Source organism: Lithobates pipiens, unplaced genomic scaffold, assembly GCF_037356315.1.
Source record: "Lithobates pipiens isolate NorthernLeopardFrog02 unplaced genomic scaffold, aLitPip1_a1.2 Scaffold_13, whole genome shotgun sequence".
Taxonomy (NCBI): Eukaryota; Metazoa; Chordata; class Amphibia; order Anura; family Ranidae; genus Lithobates; species Lithobates pipiens.
The window spans coordinates 197,567,526-197,585,664 of record NW_027507718.1 but is presented as its reverse complement, the minus strand read 5'-3'; the positions used below and the strand labels follow the sequence as shown (position 1 = coordinate 197,585,664).

Below are 18,139 nucleotides of genomic sequence, written 5' to 3'. Positions count from 1 at the left end.
GCCCCATACACATGGTCGAAAATTCCGATGGAAAAAGTCCGATCGGATTATGTTGTCGGAAAATACGATTGTGTGTGGGCTTTTTTTTTTATGTTGTCGGAAAATCTGACTTTTTCTGTTGGAATTTCCGACGGAAAAAGTTTGAGAGCAGGATCTAAAATTTTCCGACAACAAAATCCGATCAGACTTTTTCCAATGTAGAGAATTCCGACGCACAAAGTGCCATGCATGCTCAGAAAAAATTTGGAGATGAAAGCTATTGGCTACTGGCCTCTACATAGTTCCGTCGTACGTTACAAACGTCACCTCATTCCGAACGGATTTTCCAACAATTTTGTGCGACCATGTGTATGCAAAACTAGTTTCGGACAAAATCCGTCGGGAAAAATCTGAGGGATTTTGTTGTCGAAATGTCCGACCGTGTGTACAAGGCATTAGTCTCAGAGAGATTTCAACCAATATAAATCTTCCCTCCAAAAATACAATTCCAGCCTCCTCACTGCCAATTAGACCTATTGTATCACTCTCATTAGCAATTTATCATCTCGTCCCCATTAACTCTTCTCTGCCTTCAACTCTCTACTCTGTCCTCCCCCGCTTCCACCTGCCAACTCACTCACTGCCCAGGAGATCGCCAATCACTTCAAACGGAAGATTGATACAGTTTGTGAAAAGATCTCTACTGTTCTGATACCCTCGACGCTTTACACTTCATGCCCACAGGCACGATCATTGCTTCCCTCTTTCAACCCCACCACTATAGACGAGGTTGCTAAACTACTTGCTAATGTCCACCTTACCAGCTGCCCTCTGGATCCTGTTCCCTCACAAATGCTACGTTTACCCTCTGGCTCTATGCTACACTCTCTAATCCATATCTTCAATCTCTCCCTCTCTTCTGGCATCTTCCCCAACTCTCTAAAACATGCACTTGTCAGACCCATACTTTCAATGTCATAAAAACTGCATTCACACGTTGCTATAAAATTTGGCATGTTAATTTATGACCAAATACAGTGGATACTACTACAAAAGTAAGTGATATTGTATTGCTTTACAGTTCTATCATGGAGTTTCAGTTAAAAATGTTCATATACATACTGGAAATCACAATAAAAATGTGGAGGTAGAATAACTCCTGCTCTGGGCCTTGAGGCAAAACAACATCTATATATTAAATATTATAGACAGACATTTTGATAAACTTGTGAACATTAAAGCCAGGTAAAACTAATAACTACATTATGATGGAGCTTCCGTTAGCTACAATAAAGGTAAAAGAGGCAGTTATTATGTCCACTGCGATAGTACAGGTATATGTTACTGCATCTGCTAAACCAACGATGACAAGCAAGCATTTCCAAACTGGTTACCTCATCTCGGTTTCCTTCGGGTATTCCTGCCTCCTTTGCTTTTGGTCTAGTTGCAGCCAATACAAACTCCAACTCATCTTTCTCAAACAAGTTTGGCACCTCCCCGGAATTAAGCATGTTATTTATGTCTTCAAGGAATTCTTCAACGACAATCTATGGGTTTCAGAGAATTTTGTTGAGATACACAAAACAGCAATTTTCTAAATGTTTAGAGAATCCCACACCAAAATGTAAACATTTCACGTTTTGAGCATTTACATATATTGTCCCAGATTGGCAGCTAAGTAGATTAGCTCTAAGGGCTTATGTAGAGGTGCATTTGTTAGCAACTTGAAGCCACTCAAATTCAAGTTGTATCCCCTAAAGGTATACTGCATTTTATTAGTCGACTGCCTTAAGCCTGGGTTCACACTATCTTCACATGCGGCTCCAATCATGAGTCTGGTACATCTCCATTCACCATTTTGGGTCTGATTTCAGCCTGAATTTTGGGCTGAATTTGGACCTGAAACTAAAGACGCACAGGGCTCCTGTGCAATTTGCAACGCAGCCGCCACGGAGATGTGTGAACCGGCTCCATAGAGAGACGGTCACAATCTCCTGCTATGAGAATTGGATGCAGGGAAATCCACCCCAATTCACACAGGTGTGAACCCAGCCTAAAGCAAACATATTTTGGCAGCATTTACAGAAACATTTACCACTTTTATGAACAACTGACTGTTTCACAATAAGTGAAGAAAATCTATGTTCCAGTAGTCTCCAGAGAGAGACCCACCTATTTCTCCACAAGGCACTGCCATTTTGGACCACTATAGAGAAGGTGAAGTCAGGCTGTCAAATACAGCCTGCACATCAAAAAAAAAACGTCACCTTTTCCTGTGACAGTCTTGCATCACTGCATTATGCATACCTCAGCTGTCAAGATGAATGGTTAGAGGTAGAAATGAGAACTTAGCTTCTGACATTTTGCAAAATGTCAATATTTACATATAGGCATTTGCATTGATTTAGTTGCTTACACTGCACATTTTGTGGAAACATGGGATACTATTTAAACAGCCGATGAAGCAGAATATGGGGCACCACTAGATTTAGATTCTAGAGATTCTAGCGGGTTTAAAAAGGTCCACTTTAACCACCTGCTTATTAATTTTTCACACAAGTTAAAATAATCATTTGTTGCTAGAAAATTACCTAGAATCCCTAAATATTATATATTTTCTGAAAGCAAGGACCCTGGGGAAAAAAAATAGTGGTTGTTGAAATTTTTTATGAAGCACCAAATTTACCAAATTTACCAAAGACAGATTTTCAGGAAAAATACTCTAAAATTAATTTTAGTGCACACAGACACAACATAATAATATAACAGGACTCAAAATTGCATGCAAAGACATGGCAATACATTACAGTACTGAAAATTGTTCATAGGATGCCTTATAGGTTATTAGTTTAGAGTTAAAAATTAATGATGGCCCTAAAACGAATGCTCTCACTCTGAGGTTTGCGATGATACCTCAGTGCAATTACTGTTTACAGTACATACCCGTGCAGGATCTACGCATGTGCCTGCATGTCCATGTATGTGTGGGTGGGGGGTGGAGCTGCTTTTGAAAAAAAAATTAAATTATTGTTTGTTTGATTTGATTAATTTTTTTTACCATTTAACTTTACTGCGATCACAAGGCTCCTATGTGATAGCTTTGGCCAGTGACAGGTCCTCCTTATGGAGACATCAGGGGTTTATTAGACCTAATGTCTCCCCTGTCCTCCAAAACAGCTAGCCAAGCATGATTAACTGCTTCTCTGGCTGCCAAGAAATGACAGCTCTGAAACCAACAATGACAAAATTCTCATTACTTCCAGCAGTGGCATCGCTAGGGGGTGGCTTTTGAGCTATAGCCCCGAATCTGGGGCCCATAGCCCTGTGTCTAAGCAGGGGTCCCCAAGGGGAGAGGAGGCTCTCCGGGGGCCCTTATGTAACTGGGGGGCTCTCTGGGGACATGTATACACACACACACACATTATATACATGTGTATGCCCGCCCAAGCATATGACTTTCTTTACTATGGGCTCTAGCCCCAGATCTTTTGTAGACCTAGCAACACCCCTGACTTCCAGAATCATCATGGGGAATTGCCCTCCATCTCCCTTGTGTGAAAGGATCCTGGCTGTGTACAACAGTCTACCGTGGGCAACTGCGGGAGGGGAAGGGAGCCTTTTTTGGTGCCTAAAAAGTGACCAGGTGGCTGTAGAGCAGCTCAAATAATTTTTACTAGACAGCTGATCACTGATTATACAACATTATATCAAGATCATAGCGGCACATACCATACCATACACCATTCACATACACTATATTACCAAACATATTGAGATGCCTGCCTTTACATGCACATAAACTTTAATGGCATCACAGTCTTAGTCCGTAGGGTTCAATATTGAGTTGGCCCATCTTTTGCAGCTATAACAGCTTCAACTCCTCTGGGAAGGCTGTCCACAAGGTTTAGGAGTGTGTCAATGGGAATGTTCGACCCTTCTTCCAGACAGGCATGTACTGGCCATTGTTACTACTGGGAGTTTTCCAGTGGGCCGATGGCTCAGTGGGAGGGTTTCAGTGACAGCAAAGGTAGAGTGAGTGGGGACTCCCAAACCCTGTCCATAAGCTAATCACCTGCTGTGTAGCTGTTTAGAAAAAAAACTTCTCCAGGCCCCCTGTGTTCAGTGGGGGCCGGGGGACAGAAATCGGACTATTTCATCACTTTTGGCTTTGGGCCGATTAATCCACAGCAGCTCACTACACAGTTGAAGACCGTCTTGTGCTATATCAGTACACTGTAGCCGGCCAAGAGTGCTGCTGCAGATTAATCCGCTTTCTGTCCACCGGCCCCCACTGAACAGAGGAGAGACCCAGAGAAGTTTTTTTCTATTCACTTTATTGATTACGGTGATGGTTTGTATGTTGCAATAACATTAGTCATCTAAACACAGCTGGGTGGGAGCATTTAGATAGCGCAGCTACACATTTTTGCGTATTGATATTTTGATGTGTATCACATCTTAGTAGCTGCAGCTTCAGAAATGTAGGTGATTTTATATATCTTTTATTTTTTAGATTAAGAGCGCAGTATTTTTTCCACTTCTAAGTTTTTTTCTAAGCAGCTACACAGCGGGAGTCAGGAGATTAACTGATTGGTGGACAGGATTTTGGAGTCCCCATCCGCTCACCTCACCCCTCCCCAGTTTCCTCCAGTCCTAGTTACCAAGCTTTGTGGTGCCCAGGAGGAAGGGAGAGGACCATAAGTACCAGTAGTGCACAGCTGCTCCTGGTCTCCCAGCTCCAGAGGAACCACCTGCAGGACAAACACTGCATTAATGGGCACTGGTGTGGCTGCTCTGATGGGCACTGATCAGGCTGCATTAATGGGCACTGGTGTGGCTGCACTGATGGGCACTGATCGGGATGCATTAATGGGCACTGGTGTGGCTGCTCTGATGGGCACTGATTAGGCTGCACTAATGGGCACCTGTGAGGCTGCATAAATGGGCACTGGTGTGGCTGCATTAATGGACACTGGTGTGGCTGCGCTGATGGGCGCTGATCAGGCTGCATTGATGGACACTGTTCAGGCTGCATTAATGGACACTGGTGTGGATGCGCTGATGGGCACTGATCAGGCTGCATTAATGGGCACTGGTGTGGCTGCACCAATGGGCAGTGATCAGGCTGCATTAATGGGCACTGGTGTGGCTGCGCTGATGGGTACTGATGAGGGTGCGCTGATGGGCACTGATCAGGCTGCATTAATAGGCACCGTTCAGGCTGCATTAATGGACACTGGTGTGGCTGCGCTAATGGGCACTGATCAGGCTGCATTAATGGGCACTGGTATGGCTGCACCAATGGGCAGTGATCAGGCTGCATTAATGGGCACTGGTGTGGCTGCGCTGATGGGCACTGGTGTGGCTGCGCTGATGGGCACTGATGAGGCTGCGCTGATGGGCATTGGTGAGGCCGCATTGATGGGCATTGGTGAGGCCGCATTGATGGGCATTGGTGAGGCCGCATTGATGGGCATTGGTGAGGCTCCTCCACCCTAAACTCACTCATCCATGTCTTTGTGGACCTTACTTGTGCGCTGTTGTGCAGTTATGTTGGAACAGGAAGGGGTCATCCCCAAACTGTTCCCACAAAGTGAGGAGCATGAGATTGTCCAAAATGTCTTGGTATGCTGACGCCTTAAGAGTTCTCTCCACTGGAATTAAGGGTCCAAGCCAAACCCCTGAAAAACCACCCTCAACATAATCCATCCTCCATCAAATGATTTAGACCAGTGCACAAATCAAGGTCCATAAAGACATGGATGAGTGAGTTTGAGGTGGAAGAACTTGACTGGCCTGCACAGAGTCCCGACTTCAAACCTACAGAACACCTTTGGGATGAATTTGAGTGGAGACTTTGAGCCAGGCCTTCTCGTTCAACATCAATGCCTGACCTAATAAATGCGGTTCTGGAAGAATGGTCAAATATTCCCATAGACATACTCTGAAACCTTGTGGACAGCCTTCCCAGGAGAGTTGAAGTTGTGATAGCTGCAAATGGAGGACCAACTCAATATTGAACCCTACCAGACTAATGTCCTGTACACGCGATAGGATATTCCGACAACAAAACCGTGGATTTTTTTCCAAAGGATGTTGGTTCAAACTTGCCTTGCATACACATGGTCACACAAATTCCAAACACCAAGAATGTGGTGACGTACAACACGTACGATGAGCCGAAAAAAATTAAGTTCAATAGCCAATGCGGCTCTTCTCCTTGATTCCGAGCATGCTTGGACTTTTGTGCGTTGGAATTGTGTACACACGTTCAGAATTTGAGAACCTGCTCTCAAACATTTGTTGGCGGAAATTATGGAGCATACACGTGGGCAACAAGCTCACATCCAACATTTGTTGTCGGAAAATCCTATCGTTTGTACAGGGCATAAGACTGGAATGCCATTATAGTTCATAAAGTAAAGGCAGGCTTCGCAATACTTTTGGTAATATAGTGTACCATATGATTTTGCACTCTCCAGTTTTAGTAAATCAACCCCATAGTGTATTCTAAAAAATAAATACTTTCAAAACACAGTGTAAGAAAACATTTTCTAAACTATTCAACGACTATTTTTAGTAACATACAGGCCTCTGTGGCTTTCTTCAACTGAAATACTAAAGGACCACAATGCAGGGGTAAGAAGTGTGTATGCAGCCTATGACAGGTTCGCAGGTCTGCTCTGTATTATATTTACATTAATACGTTCCTATAAATATATGGTAAGATAACAAAGACAAGAGATATACTTTTCTACATCATTTTCTACATCTCTTCGTACAGTCTTATAAATATACAGTATTTTAACAAAAAATGCAGTAATATAGATGAATAATACAACAGATTAAAGAGCATCCTTTCACGTCATAAAATGCATCTTGAAACTGGATAATATACCAGCCAAAAGCAAAGTATAAGTATATTTAGTTCTGGAGAAAACAGCCAGGCCTAGTTAAAATGAATTACAGAGAGTAATTAAAATATGCAACATACAGGGTCATAGCATGCAATACGATTTTGGTTTCTAGCGGTCACATCAGTGAAATGTTAATTCTCACTGGTTGCTTTACATTACTTTGAACATTTTTTATGTATTTTAAATAAGCCCACCAGTGCCATGTGATTATGCACATCATTGATGTTAATGTTTAACCTGTAGACCGCATCTAGGGCTGACACTGCTAAATGGTTTGATCATTCTTTCATTTATAACAAAGTAGTATGTGACACAATTCTTTAATGAGAAAAGGATTTTTGGAAATGCCTTTTATTTTTTCCATGTGTAATTGCAGTACTTATTTTAGCCCAAACATTCTATCTCTTTTTTTTTTTTTTATGTTTTTTTAAATTATTTTTTAAAATGAAAAAAGCTTTGAAAAGGAGGAAGGGCAAAAAAAAACCTACAGTATATAGTATTTCCACTTTTGCAGACAAATTGGGATAATATACCTACCGGTACTTAGCATTTGTTAAAGCGGATCTTCCCTTCACACTTCACGAAAAAAAAAAATGAAAACCAGCAGTTTCAAATACTGTAGCTGCTGATGTTTAACCACTTCCTATCCAGGCCAATTCTGACATTTTTCTCCTACATGTAAAATTCATAATTTTTTTGCTAGAAAATTACATAGAACCCCCAAACATTATATATGGTTTTTTTAGCAAAGATCCTAAAGAATACAATGGCGGTTGTTGCAACTTCGTATCTCACATGGTATTTGCGCAGCAATTTTTCGAACAAGTTTTTTTCAGAAAAAAAAAACAGTTTCATGCTTTAAAAAAAAAAGTAAAGTTAGCCCAATTTTTTTGCATAATGTGAAAGATGAAGATACGCCGCGTAAATAGATACCCAACATGTCACGCTTCAAAATTGCACGCGCTCGTGGAATGGCGCCAAACTTTGGTATTTAAAAAAATCCCCATAGGCGACGCTTTAAATTTTTTTACTGGTTACATGTTTTGAGTTCCAGGAGGTCTAGGGCTAGAATTATTGTTCTCGCTCTAACGTTCATGGCGATACCTCACATGAGTGGTTTGAACACCGTTTTCATATGTGGGTGGGACTTACGTATGCATTAGCTTCTGCGTACAAGCTCAACATCCCTTGTAATAGGAATATGGCATGATCGGACCTATTTACAGTGAGATATGAGGTCAATAGGACCCCACATCTCACCTCTAGGCTGGGAAGCCTAAAATAAAAAATAAAAAACGATCACGGCTTCCCAGCTGAGGCGCCGCCGTTATTTGAATGCAGAGGCCGGGCGTGACGTCATAACACCGCCCCCGGCCTTCGAACGATCATAGAGACTCCATCTGGTCCGCCGGAAATCTCTATGATCACCATCCTGTGAGTCGGTAGAAGCACCGGAGGGTGGCGGGAGGGGGGGAGTCCCCCCTCACCCCCCCAACCGATGTGAGTTTCGATCGCCGCTGGGCTCCCGCGAACACCGCTGAGTCACAGAGAACACACAGTTTCGGGTTCTCTGAGGGGGAGATGTGACAGATCGTCTGTTCATACAGAGTATTACCAGCGATTTGTTATCTTCCCTGCACAGTCCCCTCTCCCCTTCAGTTAGAACACAAACTAGGACACACTTAACTCCTTCACTGCCCCTAGTGTTAACCTCTTAACCTATTCCGAATTTCCAAAATGTGAAAATTCAGAAATTCAGAAAATTTGGAAATTTCGGATTTACCTAATTTGTCAGAATTCGTTAAAAAACTAATTTGGAACAAAACTAATTGCACATGTCTAATAATTAACCCTGTATGTGCTGGGAGATCTTCATTATCAGTTCTGAACTAGCTACGTACACTCTTCTAACAAAAAAGTTAAAGCTCACAAGGCTTGAGTAGTCCTTTTTTTGTTATTGCACTTAAAAAAAACCTTATTCTGCCCCCTAAATGCACTTTACAAACTATTTAGAAGTTGATTATAGAGGCCTATGTATACACATGCCCCAAAGAAAAAAAAATAGAAAGGTAAAACATATTTAAAAAAATTGTTTGGGATATGAATGGGAACACACAACAAACATAGTGGGGGGGATTCTCAAATTTAACTGCAAAAGCTGAAACATACAGTACTTCAATATCTAAACTAACTTTGGCATGTGTTAGGAAAGCTGTACGAATCTGTACAAATCTTAGGAACTAGTTTGTGTATCTAGATGAATTATAGAGTTTTTAGAACATATTGTGCCTTTGTTTAGTGGTAAATGTTATGAGTTTTCATCAGATTGTGTTTTATTATCAAGGATTACTGGCTTACAATTGAAATTAATTCAAATTAAATATTTTTTCAAGTAAGCTGTATTTTTTAGGCAATTATCATGACCCACTACCCAAAAAACAACCCCAAAAATGTCTCCTACTCCTGATGTGCATGGGGGATACCACATATACTGTACACAGCACTACTAAATAGGAAACAGCACCTGCAAATTTAACAAGCAAATGTGTCTGCCCCCATGTATATATAAAATTACAAACAAAACAAATAAATATCTTTTATCTTTCATGCAAGGGTATTTATTTCATATATCAGCCCTCCAGCAGTGGTATAGTCCAAATCACATGATGGTGTTTTCTTTTTAAATTGGTCCATCTGACTATTCACTACGATATTGCTAAATTCATTTTTACATGGCCACATTTCATAGCAATCACTTGTTCAGAAGTCCATCCTACTGGCTCCCCATTGCCACTCTATGAGCGGGAACTGTCAGTGAGAGAGGGTTACTGTGCTGGGGGAGTGCAACTAAGCAAACTCCTGGCACAAAACAGTAAAGCATTTACTGTATATGGTAGCTTGAAATAAGGGCCAAATCATATACATTATGCGTACAGCCGCCAGGAAAGTAATAAAGAATATGTAAAACCGTGGCATGGGATTCAATATCAGAGCATAAAAGGAAAGCTCAGAATAATTCCAGTTTATACAATTATTTAAATAATAAATGCAGTAGAATACCAGATTGTGGTAAATACAATTCTTACTTTGTTGTCACAATACAGGATCTTACAACTACTTTGTATAATTTTAAAAACTGTCGCAGATGTACACAACATTTGACCTTGAATTTTACCTGAGTGTCGGTAAAGAGAAAAACCATGTCCTTGTCCTCCACCCCAGCCATTTTATAAAGTTTCCTGAGATCTTCATGGAAAGAATCATAATTGTATCCCCGGCTTAGCTCTATCTGAAAGCATTTATATCCACACATGTGAGCAGCAAGCCTGGTTAGAGACTGTTTACCGGTTCCACCAACACCAACCAGAAGAGCATTCCCTCTTTCCTGTCGAATCATGCGTGCAATCCTATAGGTGAAGAGAAAAAACAAGCTTTTTCTAAATGGTTTAAGCATTTTATTAAGTAAACAGTCTAGAGGGCTCCCACCCAGGTTATTCAAGGACCCACAGTTTGTAGAAGTCCTTAAAGAAGTGGCAGAATACACAATGAGGGGATTAAAGCGGTTCTAAAGACGAATGCCCGTACACACGATCCGACTTTCCGCCAACAAAACCGTGGATTTTTGTTCAAACGTTGTTGGCTCAAACTTGCCTTGCATACACACGGTCACACAAATGTTGGCCAACAATTGCGAACGTGGTGACGCAAACGACGTACGGAGAGCCAAGAAAAAGTAAGTTCAATAGCCAGTGCGGCTCCTTCTGCTTGATTCCGAGTAGGCATGAACTTTTGTGTGTCGGACTTGTGTACACACGATCGGAAATTCCGACAACGGAAAATTGAGAACCTGCTATCAAACATTTGTTGGCGGAAAGTCTGACAGCAAATGTTTGATGGAGCATACACACGGTCAGACTTTCAGCCAACAAGCTCCCATCCAACATTTGTTGTCAGAAAATCCAATTGTGTGTACAGGGCACAAATGTTTTTTACATTAAAAAAATCCTAATGCTTGCTTTGGTAGGTATTTGGCCTGCAATTGACCTCCTTCTGAACTTCTGACCTGCAGTTGACCTCCTTCAAGCTGCCTTTGCATCCCCTTAGATTTGTATTGGAAAAGATACAGTCCTGAAACTAGCAAAAACCCATCAGCATAGGGACCTATATCTTCTATCTGAGATGTAATGGCCCTGGAAGAACTTTAGATTGCACCTGCACAACAGCCTGCCATATACTGTATATAAGGACAACTGCAGACACCCCCTTGGACAATTAGTTACTTGGGAATAGACTAAATAGACAGGTTTAAAACCCTGTCTAATTATTATTCCCAATTAGTATTATCCCATGCCAAGCATACACATTTAAAGGACTGCCAACTGATTGATACTTTTCTGGGTGGTTAGACGTCAAATACGTTTTAAAACATTTTAGTCCACCTAGAGAATACAAGGAATTGATCCTAAAATATAGGACCCTTAATATTGACAGATAAAGATAAGAAAAATGTGACAAAATTTGCTAGTTCATTCAACCAGGCTGGGTTGATTCTCTTGTTAGATACATTCCATCATTGGGACAGTGAATCCTGCTTTATAATCCCCTGCTTCCTTTATACAGTATCTCACAAAAGTGAGTACACCCCTCACATTTTTGTAAATATTTTATTATATCTTTTCATGTGACAACACTGAAGAAATGACACTTTGCTACAATGTAAAGTAGTGAGTGTACAGCTCGTATAACAGTGTAAATTTGCTGTCCCCTCAAAATAACTCAACACTCAGCCATTGATGTCTAAACTGCTGACAACAAAAGTGAGTACACCCTAAGTGAAAATGTCCAAATTGGGCCCAAACTGTCAATATTTTATGTGGCCACTATTATTTTCCAGCACTGCCTTAACCCTCTTGAGCATGTAGTTCACCAGAGCTTCACAGGTTGCCACTGGAGTCCTCTTCCACTCCTCCATGACGACATCAGAGACCTTGTGCTCCTCCACCTTCCATTTGAGGATGCCCCACAGATGCTGAATAGGGTTTGGGTCTTGAGAAATGCTTGGCCAGTCCATTACCTTTACCCTCAGCTTCTTTAGCAAGGCAGTCGTCGTCTTGGAGGTGTGTTTGGGGTTGTTATCATGTTGGAATACTGTCCTGTGGCCCAGTCTCCGAAGGGAGGGGATCATGTTCGGCTTCAGTATGTACATGCATGTCACGGTCAGCGAGAGCTAACCAGAAAAAACAATGAGGATGTGTAATCGGCACAGACGGTTTTCTGCTCAGCGGACTGATGACTATGCTAACATTTATGCTTATTTTTATTGACTGCTTGTAAGTGTAATCTGTAGGAGGTGTGAATAAAATTCATATACAGGATCACACTATGTGGAATTTATTTTTTCATGATTTTATGCCTATGGAGTGACCTGCAACCCTAACCAATCCTACTGTGGATGATATTTCACTGTTTATAAGGCTTATGATTTTCAGTTATCTGGTGAGACTAAACCCCTTTGGGGAGAGTGATACACGTGGTGTATGACTGGTAGATTGGTGCACGGCTAAAGAAATATCTACTAGGACCACCTTCTATACTCTGAACTGTATTTAGCATTATCATCCTACTATATTTTAAAGAATCAATCATACGAATGCTGGACTAGTTGTAATGGACTGACAAGAGCGCTGCTATAGCATTTGATGTGAACTGTTGTTCAGAATTGTGTTATTTGCTATTTTTCTATGTCACAGTACATGTTGGCATTCATAGTTCCCTCAATGAACTGTAGCTCCCCAGTGCCAGCAGCACTCATGCAGTCCCAGACCATGACACTCCCACCACCATGCTTGACTGTAGGCAAGACACACTTGTCTTTGTATCCTCACCTGGTTGCTGCCACACACGCTTGACACCATCTGAACCTAATAAGTTTATCTTGGTCTCATCAGATCACAGGACATGGTTCCAGTAATCCATGTCCTTAGTCTTGCTGGTGCTTGTCTTCGGCAAACTGTTTGCAGGCTTTCTTGTGCATCGTCTTTAGAAGAGGGTTTCTTCTGGGACAACAGCCATGCAGACCATTTTGATGCAGTGTGTGGCGTATGGTCTGAGCACTGACAGGCTGACCCCCCACCCCTTAAACCTCTGCAGCAATGCTGGCAGCACATATACGACTATTTCCCAAAGAAAACCTCTGAATATGATGCGGAGCACGTGCTTTCAAATTCTTTGGTCGACCATGGTGAGGCCTGTTCTGAGAGGAACCTGTCGAGTTTAAACCGCTGTATGGTCTTGAACACTGTGCTGCAGCTCAGTTTCAGGGTCTTGGCAATCTTTTTATAGCCTAGGCCATCCGATCCTCAGAAAGTTCTTTGTCATGAGGTGCCATGTTGAACTTCCAGTGACCAGTATGAGAGTGTGAGAGCAATAACACCAAATTTAACCCACTTGCTCCCCATTCACACCTGAGATCTTGACATCGGGGTCGCATGACGCCGGGGAGGGAAAATGGCCCAATTAGGACATTTTCACTTAGAGGCATCTCTCTTTTATTGCCAGCAGTTTCAACATTAATGGTTATGTGTTGAGTTATTTTGAGGGGACAGTAAATTTACACAGTTATACAAGCTGTACACTCACAACTTTACATTGTAGCAAAGTGTCATTTCTTCAGTGTTGTCACATGAAAAGATAAAATAAAATATTTACAAAAATGTGAGGGGTGTACTCACTTTTATCAGATACTGTAAGTAAATAAAAGGGGAATTCACAGTGGCTTCCGATCACACTGCTACCTATAAGTCTGCCTTATGGGTAAGAAGATGAATTGCAGGCTTTCAGTACATGATAAATCCACATGAGCTTGTAATGCCTTGTATACACGGTCGGACATCCCAACAACAAAATTCATCAGATTTTTTCCCAACAGATTTTGTGCCAAACTTGTCTTGCATACACATGGTCGGACAAAGTTGTCAGAAAATCCGATCGTTCTTAACGAGGTGACGTACAACACGTACGTCGGGACTATAAATGGGCCAGTATGCAAGATCGGAATTTAAACGATCGGATTTTGTTGTCAGAAAATTTTAGCTGCTCTCAAACTTTGTGTGTCGTAAATTCCAACTGAAAAAGTCAGATGGAGCCCAAACACAATCGGATTTTTCGACAACATGATCCGATCGCACATTTTCTGTCGGAAATTCCGACTGTGTGTACAGGGCATAAGAGGTCCAAAGGGCCGCTTTACCATTTTCAGAAAGTGGACTCGTTCACATGGTGATAAACTAGGAAAACTGATTTGGAAAAAACAATTTGCCCATTGCTATTGAAAGTAAGATTAAAATAAAAATGCTAAATAAGAATGGCACATGTGGAGGATACATGTGAAGAGAACAAAACACCATCTTTTATTTTATAGGCTGTACCTGGACACATGCTCTACTGCATCCTGGAAAAACACCAGTTTGACATCTTTAGCATTGGTCATGTTGTAGTCATCTAGATAATCCTGCAAAACTGATCGAATCTTCTCCATGTCAGTCAGATCTTCATAAACTCGTTCAGCCTTGTCAACCCCAACCTAAAACCAGAGTTTGCGTGACAATATTTTAAGAGTCAAGTGCAAGAGCTCAAGAGCTTTAAACAGTGGAATCATCAGCATCAGACAAAAATAGTTCAAGAGAATGCCATGCTTTGCCATTATGTATATGCTCAGCTGTGTAACATGTCTGCCACGTTTGTTCTTAAAGTGTTACTAAACCCACAACAGTAAAATCTGTTTGTATATGCAGCAGAGCATGCGTGTTATACTAACTGTGGAACCTAAAGGGTTAATCCTCTGCATTGTGTAAAAAGGCTGTTTGGTCCTGTCTTCTCTGATCCTCCCCTTCTTTTACTGTCCCCAATCCATCTGCAGGTAGAACAAAGCCCTAGGAGGCACTCTGTACATGCTCAGTTTGGTGTGCATTGCTATGGGGGGGTGCATGTGATCAGCACAGGGCCAATCAGCATTGTCCAGACAGAGAGTCAGGGGTAATGCAGCCTCAAAGGACAGGCAGAGGAGAATGAAAACTCTTCCTACAAGCTTTAACTAGTGCTCAGCCTGACAATGATAGAAGTCACAAAACGGATATATACTGCTGATAAGATAAGGTATTTAGCCGTTTGTATTTACTGAAATAATTGCATTTCCATGTTCTTTGTACTGTGGGAGACCAGATATAGTGAATGCAGGGTCCTGGGATTAGTAACACTTTAATAATAGTGTTCTAAACACTTATACAGTATGTGTTTTACCATAAAAACACACGTGATGTAGCATTTTGACAGATTAAAAAAAAAAAACAAAGTAAAAATTTCTAGCTTCGTTTACAGATAGTGAGTTCTAGTGATTCCAAATCTGTAATCTGCTTTGAAAATGTTAATATCCACTGAAAATGAACTAGTAAAAGGATCTTTTGTTCCCCTTACCAGTATCCTATAATATCCTGAACTCTATTCCAGGGCACAGTTCCACCATCTGCTGGCCCTACCGAGGAATGCAGTTCCCCCATATATTCTCAGTGAATTGGAGTTACATTAAAATGCAGCACACAGTGTTATTGTTGTGGTATGTGACAGTAACACTGATGCCTTTAATTGGCATTCTGAGATCATTATTTTGACTTATTAAAGTCCACATATGGGTATTTGTAGCAGGGTGCCATTTTGCACTGTTAGAATCTTGCACCATATCATCAGTATGAGCCACGCTCACTTCCTCACCAGGGCTGTCTTAAAACACAGGACAAAAGGGGCAGCTGCCCCAGGCCCAGTCATTGTTGTGGGGCCCAAAAAAGCTGCCCCTTGAGCCCGCACTGCCTCAAATAGTTGATAAGTGGATTTGGGAGGGCCCAAGAAAATGTTTGCCTAGGGTCCAATCAATATTAAAGACAACTCTGCTCCTCACCCATTGACCAAAGGGAATAGATGGGGACCCATGCTTTGGATGGGAGAGCAGGTGGGTATGAGGAGGCTGCTGTATGCTCTGCATGTAGTAATGAGCTGGTTCACAGGATTAACTAGTCTTACCACTAGACCACATCAGCAAAACAGTTAAACAGTTAACATCCGATTGCTCCATATTAGTCTGATCATTTTCTGATAATTCAAGTCCAGGAAAACTGATTTATTAGGGCAACACGCACATATATGTGTCATATTATTTAGCAATGCCTATGCATATTCAAACATAAGTTTTCCTTCATCAATTTACAGCCTATATGAATATCTAATGTATCACATACAAGCCATTGTAGGAGAGGGCATTTACTGTATAAGCATCACAAGGATGAAGTATTGCATGACTAAAGAAAATCTAGTAATGCTGCTTTGTTAAACCACTCATCAAACACTAGTTGCCATGTTATACCTAAACTAGTCTATAGGCAAACTTGCAGCTATACAAGCTAAGTATAAGATTGTCATTTTTTATTGACAAATAGTGAAAATGCCACTTTATACATGTGCCCCTAAGGACCCAATTTATATTAAGATTATAGCTGTTGGTTACAACTACGGTTCAAAATTTTGACAAATGAGTCTTAAACTGCCTACATTTGGAAAGTAATATTATTTTAGTTAACTAACATCCAATTTTCATCCCATTTAGACTAAGTATTTTATATTTATTGCATTTATAGAAAATAGGTACGCATTCATGTTTTACTGCATAATTGCCCAAAAAAGGGCAACATTTCAGTAAGATGCCTTGATCTTGCATTTTTAAACTTGATGCGCTCAGTTTAACATAGTTTCAGTCTGTGAGCATAAGAAAAAAAAAATTGCTGTTATATTTGACATACCGTACGTTTCTGGGTGATTCGGTCCCGCTAGACATATGTGATTAATAGCTTGCCATAGATGACATTTGTGTCATGGTATGAAAATCACATGACCTAAAAACCTGTCATTCTGTCACTGTAGGGCCTCTTTGTAAACATATGCACTGTGCCGAGATAGATGTTTTTCTGTGGCTGCAGTACATATTGTTTGGCTGGGAAATGTTTAAAAAAGTGATTGCTCTTTATATTTACCTTAATAAAATCTCCAAAAATGATGGGTTTTGTAACAAAGTATTCAGGCTCAATCTGAACTCCAAAGTGTTTACCTGGAAAAAGCAAATGACAAAGCAATGATAGGTAGATCTATTAGACAACATTATTTTGCATATCTTTAGTCTTATGCCGCGTACACATGATCGGAGTTCTCATCGGAAAAAGCTCTGATGGTTTTCCCGACGGAATTCCGACGGAATTCGTCTCAAGCTGTCTTCCCTACACACGGTCACACCAAATTCCTATCATTTATAACGCGGTGACGTACAACATGTACAACGGGACTAGAAAAAGGAAGTTCAATAGCCAGTAGCCAATAGCTTCTGTCTCGTAGTTGAATCTGAGCATGTCGGAATTGCATACACACAATCAAAATTTCCGATAGAAAGTTTTTCCGTCGGGAAAATTGAGACCATGCTATAAATTTTTGGCTGGCGGAAATTCGGACAGCTAAATTCCGATGGAGCATACAAACGGTCGCATTTTCCGATGAAAAGCTCTCATCTGTCTTTTTCTGGCCAGAATTCCGATCGTGTGTACACGGCATTAGTCAAAGTAGCCAACCAAAGAACTGTCTGTGTATTCCAAAGCAGTGGTTCTCAAGCTTATTGAAACCAAGGGCTGCTAAATTCTTTCAAAGACCTTCTTTGCCCCTTTACAAAAAAAAGTTTATATTCACACAATAATAGTTTGGAAATATAAAATATGCTTTGAAATGCTGGATAGCCCTGGATGGGGCTGGGGTCACACTGGAGGGATTGGGTTTCTAGAGGGAGTTAGCATACTTAGAGGCTTTGTGGGGGATGACATTTCTGGAGGGAGCTGGTGGCAATTGTGGTGGCTGGGATTTCTGTAGGAGGCTGGGGGTCACTCCAGAAGGCTGGGGGCTTTGCAGGTTCAATGTGGGAGACTGGAGGGCACTGCAAGGCTTGGGTGCACTGTGGCACACTGTTGGAGGTTGTGGACACTATTGGGAACTGGAGGATCTGCAGCAAGCTAGGGGGCACTGTGGAGGCTGAGGGCTCTCAGATGACCTAAGGGCACTGTACGAGTTTGAGGGGCACTATAGACCACTATAGGAGGTTGGGTGGCACAGCCTGGTGGTTGAGAACCACTGCTACAGCAACCAAATAAATTCCTAAGAAA

At 41.4% G+C, this 18,139-nt stretch overlaps 1 protein-coding gene across 1 annotated transcript in view; it reads right to left on the bottom strand.

The window, feature by feature from the left end:
* DNAH6 (dynein axonemal heavy chain 6) overlaps positions 1-18,139 on the bottom strand; it is a 418,858-nt gene that overhangs the window by 140,873 nt on the left and 259,846 nt on the right. Inside the window, exons 44-47 of the mRNA XM_077476093.1 lie at positions 16,973-17,046; positions 14,324-14,478; positions 10,072-10,303; positions 1,374-1,526 (exon numbers count right to left, since the gene is read on the bottom strand). Of these exons, the coding sequence (XP_077332219.1) occupies positions 1,374-1,526; positions 10,072-10,303; positions 14,324-14,478; positions 16,973-17,046 (614 nt within the window). The remainder of the gene's footprint in view (positions 1-1,373; positions 1,527-10,071; positions 10,304-14,323; positions 14,479-16,972; positions 17,047-18,139) is intronic.